General features: G+C 51.3%; 1 protein-coding gene across 2 annotated transcripts; it reads right to left on the bottom strand.

Annotated features, from left to right (window-relative positions):
• Positions 1–3,316: 3,316 nt before the first annotated feature.
• LOC102454795 (L-serine dehydratase/L-threonine deaminase) lies at positions 3,317–16,819 on the bottom strand. Of its 2 annotated transcripts, XM_075898204.2 has the most exons (8): positions 16,591–16,819; positions 12,717–12,877; positions 11,946–11,985; positions 11,304–11,443; positions 11,023–11,114; positions 9,834–10,061; positions 9,073–9,197; positions 3,318–5,347 (listed from the first exon to the last, which is right to left on the bottom strand). In XM_075898204.2, exons 2-8 carry the CDS (start codon positions 12,867–12,869, stop codon positions 5,139–5,141), a joined length of 987 nt encoding a protein of 328 aa, XP_075754319.1. In that variant the 5' UTR covers positions 12,870–12,877; positions 16,591–16,819; the 3' UTR covers positions 3,318–5,138. The 2 variants fall into 2 exon arrangements, with proteins under 2 accessions (XP_089631347.1, XP_075754319.1); XM_089775221.1 differs by lacking the exon at positions 16,591–16,819 and having other exon boundaries at positions 3,317–5,347; positions 12,717–12,908.
• Between the last annotated feature and the right edge of the window lie 902 nt (positions 16,820–17,721).

The following is a 17,721-nucleotide window of genomic DNA, read 5'->3' as shown; positions in this document are numbered from 1 at the left end:
GATGGTTTCAACAAAAATACCGGACACTTGACACTAAGATCACAGTCTACATGACATCTTACTTAGAAAATACCAGACCTATATATAGTCTCATTTATATTTTCTCAAGTTGTTTCTGCAACAGGAAGCTCAAATACTGGACTGTCTGGGTCAAAGCTGGACTCCTGGTAACCCAAGGTGCAGGAGTGGAGTGGGGTGTTTGGGGTCTAGGCAGGAAGAGGGCTGCAGGGCTAGAATGCTAGCCTCACTGCCGCATGCTGGGGGGATGGGGATTCCTGAGCATTGAGGGCCCAGATCCAGGCAAACTGGGGGCTGGATATGGTCCCCAGATTGTATGTTTCCCCACCCTGGACATGCAGCCATAGTGGCCAGCCTGTGACCTTTGTGAGTTGGTTTGCTGAGCAATAGTCAGTGTTAACCATGTGGGGTGTTTTTTTCTTCAAAGCTGCAATGTTTGAATAAGCCCTGTTTGAATAAGACAGGTGCAGGTGCTACCCAGCTGCACCTTCTCCCACTGCTTCCCCATTACTCCCAGCTCACACTACAGTTGCTTGTGTTGCACTTGCTCAGCATTGCAGGGCTGGAAGCCTGATGCATTGCAGGGGAAGAGGGTGAGTGATTCTTTCTGCTGCTGGGTGATGGGAGCTGCTCCTTGCTCAGGTACCTCCCCCTCTCACCCAGGCTAATGCAAGAGAGGTGAGCAAGGAGGAGAAGCTGAGAACCAATTGGTTCCTGTGCCCTGATTGTTTGCCCCAGTGCAACCTTGAGGCTACTCAAATTGGCTCTGCCTCTTGCCAACTGGCTGCGGCGTCCTTGGGCTCTCATGCCAGCTGGGGCAGCCAGAGAGCAGCCCCTTGCACAAACATCTTAGGTCTTGCAACAAGGGAGGTACAAGAGCCCCTGAGGACTGTTTTACATGCGGGAGGAGGGCAGGGTGAAGATAAAAATCAAACTTCCCTTTGCATCACTTGTGCAGCACACGGTGCAGATTAACTACTGCCCAATTATAGACTATGGCCCCTTGACCTTCAGGCAGACTAAGGGTATGTCTACACTGGCAGATTTACAGGGTGGCTCAGAGTGCTGCAGGGAAACTGCTTTGCAGAGGGTTCAGAATAGTTGGGGCAGCTGCTGTGTACAGGACAGTCCCTCATATAGATCTTAGGGGTTCAAGATCAGGGTGTCTTAGGGGATTGCCTGGGGTGGGATGGCCACAGGGTTCAGGCCCCCCTGCACTCACTGCAAGAAGCAGAGTGATGTGGCAGCTTGGTCTGCTCCACAACCATCTCCCAGTTGGGTCACTCCACGTAACCCTGGTGGGAAGCAGAATGCCCTGGCCTGCTCCATTCCCCCTGAGCCCTTATGTGGCTCAAGGGAGGTGCTCTGCTTTCCACCACCTCAGTGAAGCAGCGCAAACCAACCCTTCCCAGGAGGTGGCGGTGGAATGGAGCAGGCCACTGGGTCACTCTGGCTCCTATTTCAGTGAGGGTGATTGCAGCCCCTCGGACGAGGTAATCGTCTGCCTCATGTTGCTGGAGAGGGGGGGTTTTGGAGAGGGGATCAATGGGGCAGAAGAAGGCAGAAAAGAAGTGGGAAGGGAGTGGAGCAGGGATAGGGTAAGAGGGTGCCCCTCCACTCCTGGGTCCATACTACTCCTTGGGATGGCGGAGCACATGCTGTCTTATACAGTTAGACAGTGGCAGGAAACAGCCTGTCCTGGGAGAAGGGGCAACCCTGATATCAGCCCCCTACCTCCCTCCTCTGCACAGCTGTGGGTGCATCTCACTCCCACACACTGGTGCCTGCCTCTGTGCTCAACAGCAGGAGCCCTCTGCCCAGCAGGGCTTGCTGTGTCCCAGAGCAGATCAGCAGAGCCTGTAGCTGTCAGAAATGCAGCTTCGAAAGGGCCTATGCACGTGCCTCCAATAGCTGAGTGGCCACTTGGGGGGTTGTGGGAGATTTCCGAAGTCCGGTTACACAGAAAACAGTTGACGTGTTTATACTGGCACCCTGGTGCTCTAACCACTGCACAGACAGTTCTATGCCTCTTGTGGAGGTGGTTTTCTGAGAGCCTTGCAAACTGGTGTTTGTGTCAACTAAGTGCCTTGCCAGCATGGACGTGGCGGTTTTAACTTGCCAGTGTAGACAAGGCCTTACAGGATAAAATCCTATTACTGCTGATTGCTAACAGAGCTTTTCCCTTCATCAAGTGGCAGGGCCCTGTGCTTGAATCCAGAATCTTTCTTACTCAAACCCCCTACAGATAAAAGTTGTTAAATTTCCACAGCAGAGAGGAAGGATGATCCAGGGGTTAAGATATGAGTGACCTGGCTCCATTTCTTCCTCTGCCACAGACTTTCAGTATGACCTCAGGCAAATCTTTTATCTCTGTGCCACAGAGCTCCTTGTGTACCGGGGTTAACAGCCTGGCCCTGCTTCACAGGGGTGTTGTGAGGCACTCAGATTCTCCAATAAAAGAGGCCAGTTAAAATAATGAGGTGGTGATAGTGGGGCAGCCTCACTGAAAATGGCCATGCAGTTCTGTCTGAAATCAAATGAGACACACAGCTTTATAGAAATACGGATTTTTTTTTTAAGTGCAAATACAGGCAGTCCCCGGGTTACATACAAGATAGGGACTGTAGGTTTGTTCTTAAGTTGAATTTGTATGTAAGACGGAACTGGCGTCCAGATTCAGCCGCTGCTGAAACTGAACAGTGGCTGACTACAGGAAGCCCGAGGCAGAGTTGCTCTGCCCTGGGCTTCCTGGAATCAGCCGCTGATCAGTTTCAACAGCGGCTGAATTTGGACGCCTGGGACAGAGCAGCTGGGGTGCTGCCGGGTAGGTCCCCGCAGCGCCGTACCTCAGCGCTGCGGGGACCAACCCGGCAGCACCCCAGCTGCTCTACCCCAGGTGTCCCCAAGTCAGCCGCTGCTGAAACTGATCAGCGGCTGATTCCAGGAAGCCCGGGGCAGAGCAACTCTGCCTCGGGCTTGCTGTAGTCAGCCGCTGGTCAGTTTCAGCAGCGGCTGACTTAGGGGCGCCTGGGGCAGAGCAGCTGGAGTGCTGCCGGGTTGGTCCAGTAGCGCCGAGGAGCGGTGCTGCGGGACCAACCCGCAGCGCCCCAGCTACTCTACCCCAGGCGTCATCGGCGAGAAAAGCTGGTCTGCTGGGGGGGGAGAGGTACGCACTAGCTGCGTCCCTCCCCCCCCCCCCCAGCAGACCAGGGAGACGCGGGTGGTGGGACCGCCGAGACACACCGCGGTCCCGCCCGCATCCTCTGCGGCTTTGCTCTCTGTCTCCCTGGTCTGCTGGGGGGAGCTCCCCCCCCCCAGCAGCCCAGGGAGACGGGAAGCAAAGCCTCAGAGGACGCTGGCAACAGGCCAGCCGCGGTGCGTCTGGGCTGTCCCGCTGCCCACGTGCTCCGCGGCTTTGCTCCGCGTCTCCCTAGTCTGCTCCAGGGAGACGCGGAGCAGCTTTTCTCGCCCCGGAGGGCGTGGGTGGCGGGACCGCGGCGCATCTGGGCGTCCCGCTGCTCCTGCCCTCCGGGGCGAGAAAGGCCCCGTTCGTAACTGCGGATCTGATGTAAGTCGGATCCGCGTAACTCGGGGACTGCCTGTAGTTAAATAGTGGGTGCTGTTAGAAAAGCCAGCATGTTAGAGCATACTGTGTTCTGGCTATAAGATACAACACTCATTTCTCAGACTAATCTCATGTTACATAAACCTTCCCCAACAATTACATCCCACAGCCTACACAGTGAAGTGAATGAGAGATTGGCAAGCCTGCTCTTAGTCCTGGTGCTAAGTGGACTGGCTGGTAAGATAGTGATGCTAAACCACATAACTCCAGAGGCCTCCCCGGAAGGCATGGCTTGTTGTACAACTACTAGGCAAGGAATTCAAATGGTATTTTACACTAGTAAAGCCATTCTTCCTCGTTCTGACAGAATGGGGCGCAATGGTCTCAAGTTGCAGTGGGGATGGTCTAGATTGGATATTAGGAAAAACTATTTCCCTAGGAGGGTGGGGAAGCACTGGGATGGGTTCCCTAGCAAGGGGGTGGAATCTCCATATCTAGAGGTTTTTAAGTTCTGGCTTGACAAAGCCCTGGCTGGGATGATTGAGTTGGGATTGGTCCTGCTTTGGGCAGAGGGCTGGACTTGATGAGTCCTGTGGTTTCTGCCAGCCCTAAGATTCTATGAAAGCTTTTGAGGTAAGAATAGCCCACTACAGCAGGCTGGAGTAAACCAACCCAGCAGCTGATCTAGTTCTGGCTCCCTGCCATGCCAGAACAGAACTACAGCTTGTCCAGCCCTAGGAACTCTCCTTTTGGAATCACAGAAATCTGTGGTGGGATGGATCCACACGCCCAGCTCCCTGTAACCCTAGACCACCCCAAGAGGTGTTTGTCCAAACTACTGTATTCTGAAAAGCTTCCATTAAAAACTTATTCCAGAGTTTAACTGCCATTACAGCTATTAGGAGACTTTCTGTCTAACCTGAATTTCCCTTGCTGCAGATTCTCATGGTTTTTGTCCTGCTGCCCACGAATAAGGAGATCAGTTGATCTCTGTCCTCTTTATAACACCCCTTAGCAGAGCTTAGGGCTGTGTTCAGGGTCCACCTAAGTCTTTTCTCCAGACTAGACATGCTCTGCTGTTGCACAGCATGGCCTGGTGCTTAGGGCAGTGGATTAGGATCTAGGAGACCTGGTTTATTCCTGACTGCTGTGTGACCTTGGCTACAATTACTTCCTCTCTCTTTCCTAACTTCTCTGGCTAGATTGGCAGCAGTGTCTATCTCTCACTGGTTATCTATGTAGTACCTGAAGGGACTACTGGATCAGATGTTGATAATGCACTGAATTGTGTGGCCATCTCGGCCTTGGGAGCGGTTCCTTCCTGCCCACTGGCTGGGGATGAGCCCAGGCCTGAGAGGAGGCAGGTTGGGAGTCCTGGGTTTAGCCTCAGCCTGTGTGATCCAGCTCGAAAGGAAGGGGCAACATGACCACAAGTTAAAAACATGCATCCTTGCCAACATGCTGACTGTTAAAACCAGCATCCTACACTTGAAAACAAAGCCCTGGATAAAACTCCAGAGCTCCTCTCCCCCAGCCCAGGTGGTGCCCAGCCAGCTTAGGCTGCCATGATGTTCTGGATCCCTAGCTGCTCCTTGAGGCGACGCAGCTGGGCCAGCGTGATGTTGTTGCCCCCGCACACAATGACCACCAGTGAGCCCAGGGCCTGGCTCAGTTTCCCCTCCGCCTGCAGCCTCTGCATCACACCGCTGTAGACAGCTGCCAGTGCCGCCCCGCAGGCTGGCTCCACTAGGATCTTCTCGTCGTCTGTATGGCGGGATGGAGGAGAAATGGGGGAGGTTAGCTGGAGCTCTGTGCGCCTATGTGGTCATTCACCCATCCCACATCTGCCTGGGCAGGAGGTCTCAGCTAGCAGGATGGTAGGTGGCACAGTTCTGGATGTTGAGCTGTGGACAGGGAGTGGTCCCTGGTTCATGCATTCAACATCTGCTTCAAGGAGCCAAGTAGGATGAAAAGTTGCCCTTGTTTCATGGCAGGTCTCTAGAAAAGGGCCAATGGAGAGAACAAGCCACAAACAGGCAGCTGGAAAATTGTTTGGTGGGCTCTCCCCTACATCCAGGGCAAATCTTGGAGAGAACATCCTAGCTGGCCATGGTCAAAGCAGCCACTGATCTCCCCTGCACTCAGGAACACACAGTCTTGTGGATTAACTGACCATCACCTGAGTAAAGAGACCAGAAAGAGTGCTCTTGCTCTGTAGGATTCCCCTACTCCTCACCACAAGTGACACGGGATAATTTCTGACTCAGGATGTTTCCAAGAGAGGAAGCAGAGAGGGGCTAGGGTCACACACATGGAAGAAGCCTTGAGTCCCTGACGGGGGTTATGTGGAGACAGCTGTGGCTCTAGGGAATACTGTGGGTTGCAGGAGAGGCATTCACAGTTGCAGACATGATGCATTGTCCCTATGCTGCTTCTCAGTGAGTCCAGGCTAGCCCACCTGGTGCTAGTTCAGTTGGTGGCATCTGCCCCAGCTGGGTGAGACCAGGGTATTTTCTATAGAGGATGCAGAGTGGAAGAAGTTCTCTGCTGGGTTTGAGGCAGATGTGCCAGAAGCAAAGGCCCAGGTGGCAGCAGGTGGAAGAAATCTTGGAGGTTGGGAAACCCAGGTGGAGATGCTGGGGGTTAATGATTAACCATGGCATGGGGAGGCCTCTTTAAGAGCTTCATTCCCCAGGGTAACTGAAGGGGAGAATCTGGCACTCCCGCATTGGGAAGAGGAGCAGCCCAAAGTTCAGGAAGGTCCTGGAGAAGCAGCCTTGTGAGACTGCAATTGTTGTGAAGAGTATGGTTTGGGCTGGAGGCAAGGCTCCTGTAACCGAATACATGGCCCTGGCCAGGTTGTTTCAGTGAGTTCTAAAACACCCTTCACCTGCAGAGGGCAGAGTGGCAGGTTTGAGTTCCAGGTCGCCTCTCCCCTCCTCCCCAGCGAGAGATGGGATGAAGGGCACCCAGAGAGTAAGGCAGTGGGGTGGGTTCCGGCACGGCCTAGGGGATAGGACATCACAAAGCAGTCACTCCATAGCTGACCTCTCAGCCCTCATCTTCCAAGGAAATCTGCACAACTCTTTTAATAGATAAGCCAGGGAGCTTAAATTCATGATTTTGCTAAACACCATGGTGTGTCTACGTTGACACTATCTTGCGCCAAAGTGGCCACTTTTGCGCAAAAACATACGCTGCTTGTCTACATGGGCGGGGAGTTCTTGCACAAGAACACTGATGTTCTACTGTATGAAATCAGGGCTTCTTGCGCAAGAACTATGATGCTCCCATTCAGGAATAAGCCCTCTTGCGCAACTGTTCTTGCGCAAGAGGCCAGTGTAGACAGGCAACATGAATTTCTTGCACAAGAAAGCCCTAGGGCTAAAATGGCCATTGGAGCTTTCTTGCACAAGAGAGCGTCTACACTGGCACAGATGCTCTTGCGCAAAGGCACATGCCAGTGTAGACACTCTCTTGCACAAATACTCTAATGCAAAAACTCTTGCGTTAAAGAGTATTTGTGCAAAAATTTGCCAATGTAGACGTAGCCTAAAAGTCATGGGCTGGACAGAGATGCTGGATTTATGGCTTCTTATAACCATTTGTAACCCTCTAACACTCCCCTCATGCCTTCTTCCCTTTCCTCCGTCCTCCATGATTGTCTCTTTAATGCACAGGTGGGTAAGATACAGCCCATTAGTTCATAGCCTGCCTCTGTGCACTGAGCAGCAACTCTCAAAGAAGCTGCAGAGTGTGATGGGGAGGCCTTGCATGCTGCCTCCCCTTCACCTTCCCCCCCCCCCACAAAATGTCTCATCCCCTATTGGCTGGAAACCAGCCAATGAGAGCCAAGAGCTTTTGCTGAGGGCAGGGCCTGTGCTGCACAATTTCTCAGCTCCCATTTACCCATTTCCAGTCTATAGGGGTGCGTCTACACTGCACCATTATTTCGAGATAACTAGCATTATTTTGAAATAATAATGGCTACACAGCCATTCCGTTATTTCAAAATAATTTCAAAATAACAGGCAGCTTATTCCAATATCTGTAAACCTCATTCTACAAGGAATAACACCTGTTCCAAAATAGCTATTTCAAAATAAGGCATGTGTAGATGCTCCACTGATGCTATTTCGATATAGCCCCTCACCAGGGCCATTCTAAGTTATTCCTCCCCAGTGCCTCCTGGGACTCTTAATTGACATAGCACATCTACCTTAGGGAAGCCTGCCTCAGACTAATTTTGAGGCTTCCCTGCAGCGTAGACATGCTATTTCGAAATAAGCTATTTCAGAATAACTATTCCGGAAGGCTGTGTCTAGACTGGCCAGTTTTTCCAGAAAATCAGCCACTTTTCCAGAAAAACTTGCCAGCTGTCTACACTGGCTGCTTGAATTTCCGCAAAAGCACTGACTTCCTAGTGTAAGAAATCAGTGTTTTTTGTGGAAATACTATGCTGCTCCCGTTCGGGCAAAAACTTTTGCGCAAAAGGGCCAGTGTAGACAGCTGAGATTTGTTTTCTGCAATAAAGCCCCGATCGCAAAAATGGCGATTTTGCAGAAAAGCGCGTCTAGATTGGCCATGGACACTTTTGCGGAAAACCATCCGTGCCAATCTAGACGCTCTGTTCCGAAAATGCTTTTAACGGAAAACTTTTCCGTTAAAAGCATTTCCGGAAAATCATGCCAGTCTAGATGTAGCCAAATAGTTTATTTTGAAATAGCTGTGCAATGTAGGCGTACCATCGTAGCTTAGAGATTTTGCAGGCAGCAGGGCAGTGTGTAAAGCATTCCCTGCCCAAGCACTCAGAGCCACATGGAACAGTCAGCTGCTCTGAGTGTTCTGAGGTTGCTGGCAGGAGTGCTGCTGGTCAAGAGCGGCTTAGGTAAGTGCCTCCTGGCCAGAGCCTGCTTCTGGCATCCCACCCCTTCCCACACCTCAACTCCCTCCCAGACTCTGCAGTTCTTCTTACAACCCTCCCCTGCAAAAATCCTCTCCTGCACCCCAATCCCCTACCCAAGCTCCCTTCCGCACCTAACCTCCATCCCAGACCCCGCATCCTCTCCATAGAAAAGCATGGTCCTTGACCACTTACCAAAATCTTGGACTGGCCCCTGATAAAAAATTGTTGCCCACTCCTGGTCTAGTGGGCTCTATAGACCTGTAGGACCCGCAGGGACGTGTACCTGCCCCTAGGGGACAGCAGGAGGCCTCGATCTGTTACAGGCACAATCTGGCATGGGGGTTGCAAGCAGATTGGAGGAGGGGAGCCTGCAATTTGTGAGGAGAGGATTAGCCGCAGTGTACAGATGAGTTGGCAGATGAATGGGGCACAGACAGATCCTGCCATTCTGTGTGACTGGGAGGACCCTCAGGCTATTTTAAACATTTCTATTCACCTTCGGGGGGGACAGCAATGCTCTGGAAGAATGATCGTCCCTTGGCAAGTCATTGTCTGAGTGTGCAGGGAGGGGGCTATTACATACCCACAAACTTTTCAATGGCCAACACTGCCTCCTGGTCTGTGACAACCTCTGAGAAGACTGGGTGCTCTTGGGCCAGCTTCAGTGTCTCAACTCCCACTGTCTTCGCCCCGAGGGTCTTTGCCACGCTGCAGCCAGGAGAGAAGAAGAGACGTGTGGCAGGTGGGGATAATGGAGTCCCCTAGCACACTTTTGCAGGTCAGTGCAACCTATCCCTGCAAGTGTGTAAGCTGCCAGGGTTTGAGCCAGGCAAGGAGCTGCCAGGGATAGCAGGGTGGAATCCCCACTGCCCCTCACATTCTCCTTGCCAGAGCAGATCCCTGCATCTGTATGGGTCGGTGCGCCCCAGATTCAGTGCAGCTACATGGGGTAGCACGGGGCAAGCTCTTGAGTTACCTGGTTTCTACTCCTTCCTAGATCACAAAGAGGTTTGACTCTGTGGATCTGGGAGAAGGGGGCATCTGTAGTGCCCAAAGACCTGTGCTCCCTGCTGTCCACATGGAGGAGCATCACTGTGCTATTTTAGATTATGCACAGGAAGGGGCTAGGTGGAGGTGCCCCGTGGGAGGGGGAATAAGCCAATAACATCCAAGGCATGTAGGTGGCAGAGTAGCGGACCTGGGGGGAATCATGAGGCTGCTGGACAAGTCTCTCTTCTATCAGCCCCTGAGCTTTCGTTCTTCCTAGCCGACCCCAAGTCTTGGCTCCTTTGATTATCAAGTCACAGGCCAGGAGCCCTGATTCACCCAGCTCCTGTCACTCACCTGGTGATCTCTGGCAGGGTCACCAGCTGCCCAGCAGCCATGGCAGCATTCAGGCTGTGCGCCCCTTTGGTCTCCATGGCAATGATAGGCACATCCTCCCAGCCCACCTCACGGAGGCCTTGGACCACTCCACACAGCATCCCACCACCACCCACGGACAGAGCCAGCGCCCCCGGCTTGGAGTCCAAGTTTTGCTTCAGTTCCTTCACTATGGATGTGTGGCCTTCCCTGCAGAGAGATAGCAAGAGGGAGCAGGGGAGGGGAGGTAATGGCTAGAGGTGACCTGAGTCCTGACCATACTCTATAAAAGAGCCTGGAAAATACAGGTCCTGATTCTGCTCAGTGCTGCCAGTGTCATCCCATTGAGTTCAGGGAGCTCACACCAGTGTCAAAGAAGCAGGGTTCCCCACAACCTGGGATATTTTGGTTTAGCAGCTTGAGACAATTTCAGTCTTTGTGCTCTGTAGTGCTCAGGCTACAGGCTCATGCCTTTGGGACAGGTGACGCTTCAGAACAGGCCTGGGTGCAAGCACTAGAAGGTGAGGGACTGTGTGGACAAACAGACCAAAGTCCAGATAACTTTCAAGATGGGGGGACCCTGCCCAACTATAGAACTTTCTAAAGCACCCAAGTCACAGCTGTGTTTTTAGGGCAGGCGGGGCATCAGTGCAGTGGCAATTGTGAAGCTCCTATCTGAACAGCCATGGAGATCCCAGCCCGGGTACAATGCAGAGTGCCCCTGCTAGGCTAGTGGCACCAGCTTCTGTGGGTGCACTGACTTTAGAGATGCACCATGCAGAGCATGGGCCAGAGCAGTGGGTAATAAATAGTCATGGGGGCTCTCTCTCTGGCAAGCAGCGGCGGATTTAGGGCAGGGTGAGTGGGGCAGCTGCCCCGGGCCCCGCGCATGCGCCGTGTGAAAGGGGGGGCCCTGTGAAATTTCGCTGCCTGGGGACCCGTGGCACTCCCATCCGCCCCTGCTGGTAAGCACTCCCATGCTTGGGCACTGAGAGATGGTGGCCATGCTAATGCAGTCTGCATAGAGTGGACCACCTTGTGTGCAGCATGCAATGACCTTGTTGGGGCTACGTGCAGCTGGTGGCTGGGACTAGTAGGGATGTTAATAGGCAGCAGTGGCTAAAATGAAACCTTCCAGCCTCTGGTGTCAGCCTTCACTCAGGCCACATACCAGATGAGAGGGTCATCGAAAGGGGGCACATAGACCCAGCCGGGGTTGTTCTTCACCAGCTCCTTGGCTTGTTCTATGGCCTCGTCCAGCATCTGCAGAGAAGAGACATTTTATTGGACACCCCCCCCCAAGGGGAGCCATTTGTGGTCAGAACCATGAACCTTAGACCCAGTGGGGCAGCCTGCTCTGCAGGGCTCTCCTGTCCTGGCTCTGGGTCATGGTGGGGGAAGATATTCTGGTTCTCACACCAGACAGGCAGACTGATCTACCCACATACCTACCTCTCCCACAATGCAGACGGTGGCCCCCTCGTCCTTCAGCCGCTCAATGGTGAAAGCTGGCGTGGACGTGGGCACGAGGATTGTGGCTGGGATACCCAGTTTCCTGGCAGAGTAGGCAGCTGCCAGGCCAGCATTGCCACCTGAAATCAACCACATTGGGCCTTTGGTTTCCTGTATTCCACCCCGCAAGAGATGTCACAGTGCTGCCTTCAGGGCCTCCCAAAGCATTGTGTCTATCCACCCTCTTCTCCTTCAGCCTTCTCCAGGCTTGAGGCTTCTCAGGAGTTTCAGGAGATGTGGAATCTTGTGGCACAGACTGAGGCGGGGAGGTTGTAACATCACAGGAACTCCACATCACATTTGCTATATGACCAAAGATGTCAGAAGCCCCATCGCCCCTACACAATCCACACCAACGCCATCACTAGTGCTTCTCTTCCTTTTCCAGCTGTCCCACAAATACAGCACCAGCCAGCAGGAAGCAGCCTGGATTAGGGTTCCTGTGCACCCTTGTGGTCATTATTTACATCCAGGAGCAAGAGGAGGAGCTGGAACCCCTGAGTTTTTGGGGAGTATTGGCTTGGGGGTGACACAGCAGCCAGCCCCCTCTGGGAGCCAGGGCCCCAGGTTGGTATATCTCACCTGAGGAGCAAACGAAGCGCTCACAGCCTCTCTCTGCCCACTGTGGAGGCAAATCAAGAGGGAAGGGTGAGTGAAGCGAACGTGGCCACAGCCTGACCTCATGGGAGCTGCTGTTCTCTTAGCAGCCTTGACCCTTCCACCCATTTAATATTTCAGGTCAGTTTCCCCACGGGGCTCCTTTAATGCCTCTCATTGACCCCATCCACAGAGTCCCTGCATCACTGCCAAAGCCACCAGAATGAAGTAAAGTCCAGCAGCAGCCACCCTCCCAGTCCAGCTGCTCCAAAAAGGAGCGTCCTGGCAATTTTCACCCTCCTCCTCCCATCTGAGGTAGGTGGACTCTCAAGATCAGGTATCTTCTGTGAGGTTGCCATAGTAGGTCCCAGAGCTGATACAGTCAGATGCAGATGATGCAGAGACATCAGCTAGTGTCTACACCAAGAAGACACAGAAATCCAGGCTAAGTTCTTCTCCTCCTCAGCCGGAGTTGCATCCAGAATCTATTCCAGGTAGAAGCAGGAATCCAGGCCTGATTAACCTTAGTCATCCCGAGTTAGAGGGGTGCCAATGCTCCCTCCTTACAGTGTACAAGATTGCTGCAGGGAACAGCCAAACTGGTTTGCTGCTCCCGCGGCAAAAGGATTCCATCTTACTACGGTGCTCTCCCATGCCCTAGCAATTGTACATTCCAGTTTTGCTCTGCAGTCTTTTTTCTGCAAAAGGTTGATCATTGTGCCCTTCCCACTGCCTCCGACCGCCCCGCGTCCATACCGTTTTACAGAGGTGACCAATGCCCCGGATCTTAAAGGAACCTGTGGGCTGAGCATTGTCCAGCTTCAGGTAGACACTGGTGCCAGCCACCTTGGAGAGTGGGACACTGTCCCGCAGGGGCGTGTTCACATGCAGGCTCCTGGCAGAAGTCATGCTGGGCTCTGAGGGAAAAAGGAAAATAAGACCCACCATCAGGACTGTGAATATTGTGAGGGTTTCTCTTGCTATGGCTTTATGCTCCGCGGTCTCAGCTCCCATTTTATAGTGGTGTCAGCAGCCTATTCATTTCAATTGGCCATTGACTCTGAAGCCTAATGATGGCTCGAGTGTCAGGACAGTTAACTGTTTCACTGCTGATTATTTCAGCTAATATGTTTATCCCCCACTTTCAAATTAACCTCTCCCCAGATGTTAAGAACCCCAACTCCCCCTACTCAGCTGCTCCAGCTTCTCTCCTCTCCCATGCACATAATAAAAAAAAAATCTGTGTCACAATGAAAGTGTGGAACCAGCATCAAACAAACTGATTTAATCCAAGACACATGGGAGGAGGAAGCTTGCTGCACTGAGTGGCCCATTCATCCATTTCCCTGTTTAATTAATTGAGCCCCGTCCATATTCTAAATGCAATGAAGTAGCCATATAATGACCAGGCTGATTCGCCAAGTGCCACAGCAACTGGAGCCAAATCTACCCCCAGGTAAATGGGTCCCAGCCCAAAGTGTCATCAGAGTCTCATTCTCTCTGTAGATTTCACATGAAAATCTTCCTTTGCCTCTAGCGTATGGCTCTCTGGGCTAAGTGCTTTGTGACCCGGTGTGAAAGATGTCACCCAGGGTGAACTGTACTCGGACCCTTTCAGCTTGAAAGGCCAAATCCATGTGACTCATGTCAGTCAGTAGATTGTATCTCAATTCCCATCATCCTTCCGTGTCTTTCTTCCACCTGGCGTAGGCACAGTCTGCCTGTCCCCATCCTCACCCACCCTTCACTTCTCTCCTGAAAACACAACCAGGCTGATAAATCCAACTTTTCCCCTCAAAGTGGGGTAGTGAATGACACCCCCAAACAGACCATGGCACTAGCCCGGTGCCTGTGTAACAACCCCACTACAGGCCAGCATGAGGATTACAACTTCAGGCCTGCTGCTGCCATGTGAGGTAGAGTAGCTAGCAGCACTCTGAGGGGCTGGTCCATATAGAGCAGTGGTCACCAACCAGTCGATCGGGATCTACTGATAGATCTTGTAGCTTCTGACAGGTGATCTTGACTGGTTTGGCCCGGGAGCTATCAAGAGCTGGCTCCTGCCCTCTGCCTCGGAGGCGCGCTCCTGGGAGCCTCCTGCTTACTGTGCAGGGTGTGGGAGGGACAAGGGGATGCTGATGTCAAGGTGTCCCTCCTCCCCCCACTTCTGTACCCTATCTCCACACAGAGAGAAGGGGATGGAGGGAGCTTGGCAGTGCAAATCTGTCACTATACACTGTGTGTGTGTCTGTCATTCTCACAAACATGCACTGTCCTGCACTCTCATCTCCCAACCCAACCCATACGTGGGGGGTTGTTGTTACTTCTTTTACTACTTGCAAAGTGGGTTATTTTTGTTTTTTGACTGTCCCTGCCCTGAACCTCCTCCTACACCCAACCTTCTGCCCCTGAAGTGAGTGTCCCTGTGCTCAAACTCCTTCCCAGAACTTGCACCCTAAACCTCTCCTGGACCCCAATTCCTCACCCTGGGCTAAGCCCAGAGCCCCTCGCACACTCCAAATTCCTTGGCTCAAGACCAGAGCCTGCACCCCAAATCCCTATCCCAGCCTGGTGAAAGTGAGTGATGTGGAAGGGGAATGCATTGTAGACAGACCCTAAGACACTTGGCCAGCATAGTTAACTTAGCACACACAGGCTACGTATTCACTGCCTCTTTTTTGTGGAAGAGGCAATGCAAATGAAGCACTCATTAGCAACTTCTCTTACTTCATTTGCATATTCTCTTCCGCTGCTTTTTGCAGAAGAGGGTTTTGAGCAAAAAAAAAGCAGTGTAGATGGGTCCGTTTTGTGCAAAAAAAAACCCCTTTTGTGCAAGAATTCTTATTCCTCAAAAAAAGAGGTTTTCAGTCAAATAAAAAAAATTATTTGATCAAAAGGCCATTGTTTGTTGGGAGGAAGGGAAAGTTGTATTTTTGTTGTCCTTGTTGTTATCAGCTCCATTAATCAATAATTATTAGTATATAGTAGATCTGGCCAGCAATAAGGTTTTCCTAGTCCATGAAAACTTCTGAGCTATCAAAAAATGTTCCTATCCCCAAGAAGGACCAAAAATAAAAATAATAAAAAAAAAAATAATCAAACTTGAAAAATTAAAAATCCTGAAACAGATTTTGGTTCAGGTCAATTTATTTATTTTGATTAAATTGTAACTCTTTTTTTTTACTTTTTAAAAACTATAATTATCTTAAAACTTTAAACAAAGTTATTTTGAGCTGGCAAACTAGACTTTTTTTATTTAGTACAGGTCAAAATGAAACAGTTTGGCAATTTTGAAACTTTGTTTTTTCAGTCCAAAACATTTTCAAGAGCAACCTTTTCCTGTGAAAAATTTCAGTTGTGGCAAACCAGTGTTTTCTGATGGAAAGACGTCTTGGTGAAAAATTCCCACCAGGATCTAGTGTATATCATTCCCACCCAGTTCTGTGTGGAATGACTTGGGGGATTCAGTCTGGTTCCATCGCCACAGTCCACCACCCAACTGGCCCTTGCCATTAGCCTCTAGTACCCTGGTTCTGAAGTCCTGGCTCATCTCAGAGGTGCGGGCAGAGACACATCATTGGGGCATGTGTGGGAAGCTAATCCTGCAACTGCCTGCACTGCACCTCTCTTGTGACTTGAGTCCAACTGGGGAATTTCATGCTGAGCCCATGACATGTACAAGATAAAAATCCTGCTGCAAACGCAGTGACATCTTTGCTGGAGGGACACCGTCTCTGAGCTGAAAGAGATCCTTTCTGCAGCAGCTCTGTAAACCTTTCTTTCTAGCGCTAGGCCCTCACTCAGAGCCCATTTACAGCTGGTCCCCTGGAGGGTCAGTTGCCATGGGAAATACACAAACAGATCATCCCTGTGGCTGGTGACAGAGGGCTCATCCTCTTTTGGGTGGGGAGGGAGGAGAGGAGAAGGCTACACCTTAGCCCCACAGCATCCATTCTGGCCTTCTAGCTAACTGTTGGCCCTAAAGTGAATCCTGCTTGGTTAGCCAGGCAATGGCAGAGATGCAGGGGTTAAAGATGGAAGGGATGGGTAGGATTAGATGGCAGGGTCTTCAGAGATCTAGCGGGGAAAGAGAGCATGGGGCAGCATGTGTGAGAGGAGGAGAGACAGCAAAACAGCCTCCTTAACCCTATTTATTACTGCTAAAACCATGGAGATGCATCATGGAGATGCCTGACTCCACATAGGTTTGAGCAGCTCCTAGCATGTCACAGGAACCTGATCTTACACTGGATAAAACCCTTGAGGTTTTATTCTTACTCATCTTAGGCCAGGCCCCAGAGAAACCAACACAATCAAAAACCAGGGGCCAGGTCTGAAGATGAAGGGCAATCATTTTAAAAAGTCGTCAGCTGCTAAGGCGATGAGAGCAGAATTGAAAAGCAGGAGCGCTTCAGTTCATCTCCCTTCGAGCCAGGTTAATGTTGATATCATCAAGGTGTCAATGGGGAAACCGAGGCAGGGAGTGTTTAAAGTCATTTGCCCATGGCCCTTGAAGGAGTCAGTGTCAGAGCTGGAATTAGAACACTGCCAGCCCTTGGCTTTGTCCAAACCTTGCTATTTATTTAAATAATCATCTCATGATGTGCTGGGAAAGGAAGAATGTACTTACCAGGTTGCTGCAGGGTCTTTAGCTAATGTATGTCCTGATGGTTTGTATGCTTGCTGCTGCTGTTCTGTGCAGGAGTGAGCAAGGTGGCAGGTCTGTGGTCCCTTCTCCGCAGTGAGGGTAATGTGTGGAGCCACTGCCTCATTGGAGGATGCCAGTCCCTTGGCAAGTTTTATAGGGCTATGGTTTTTGCTTGGTAGCCAATTAGGGAATGGGGCACCCCCCACACCTCCCTCGCCTCTGATGTCATTCATTCCCCTCCGTGCTCAGCAGCCAGATTCCAGCTAAAGGGAAACCAGCAGTAACAATACCAAAAGGGACGAGGTCAGGGAGGGGGAATTTTTCAGGCTCTTTGCAAAAGGAAAAGAGCCTATTTCAGGCACTCCTGTGCCAAAAGGAGAGTGACGCACACATTGGGGTGGGGACATTGCTCAGACAAAAGTTCATTGAGTCAGATGTTTCTGAGCCGGCTCAAACCAGGCTGGAGAGCTAGGTCTGGAATTATGATTAGGGAGAAAGGCTGTGGGCGGGGGGGGGGGGGGGGGGGGGGGGGGGCTTTTTCTTTCACTGGAATAGCTAGTCCCTGTGTTTTCTCAGAAAAACACAAGCAAGGGATTGGAATGGGCAAGGGAGCCTATAATCTTGGGATTCCTGTTTCTCCAAATCTGGCTTATTTGTATTATCTTCTCTCCTGTCCACACAAGACTTTGGCACATTTGCTTCTATATCGATACTTATGTTATAAGAGGCATTGCCATGAAATAATTAAATATGGGAAGGGGGGGGGGGTGAGAGGCAGGACTCTGGGGTTCTCTTCGACTTGGTGTGATCAGGGACAAGTCAATTAGTTTTGCTGCATCTCCTCCATCCATTTCTCAGCACTTCCCAACTATTTCAAACTGGAAATAACAAAAATGTTATAACAATCATTCCCAGAGTGTAGAAGCAGAAGCTGGACTGGCTTGGGGTTCTGCCGGGGAAGGAAGGTAAGCCACAGAGAGTGTGTATGTTGCATATGAAGAACACATTGAGGGAAAGCTAAGTTGGAATTTTGAGTTTAGTTCTCAAAATAGTGAGCTTGGGATCTCTTGTGGCAGGGGGCTCTAAAGTCTATGTCCAGTTCACCTGAGTTCT

The sequence above is a fragment of the Pelodiscus sinensis genome, chromosome Z (genome assembly GCF_052426305.1).
Source record: "Pelodiscus sinensis isolate ZL-2025 chromosome Z, ASM5242630v1, whole genome shotgun sequence".
In the NCBI taxonomy this organism is placed as follows: Eukaryota; Metazoa; Chordata; order Testudines; family Trionychidae; genus Pelodiscus; species Pelodiscus sinensis.
This window is presented reverse-complemented; position numbering and strand designations above follow the sequence as displayed.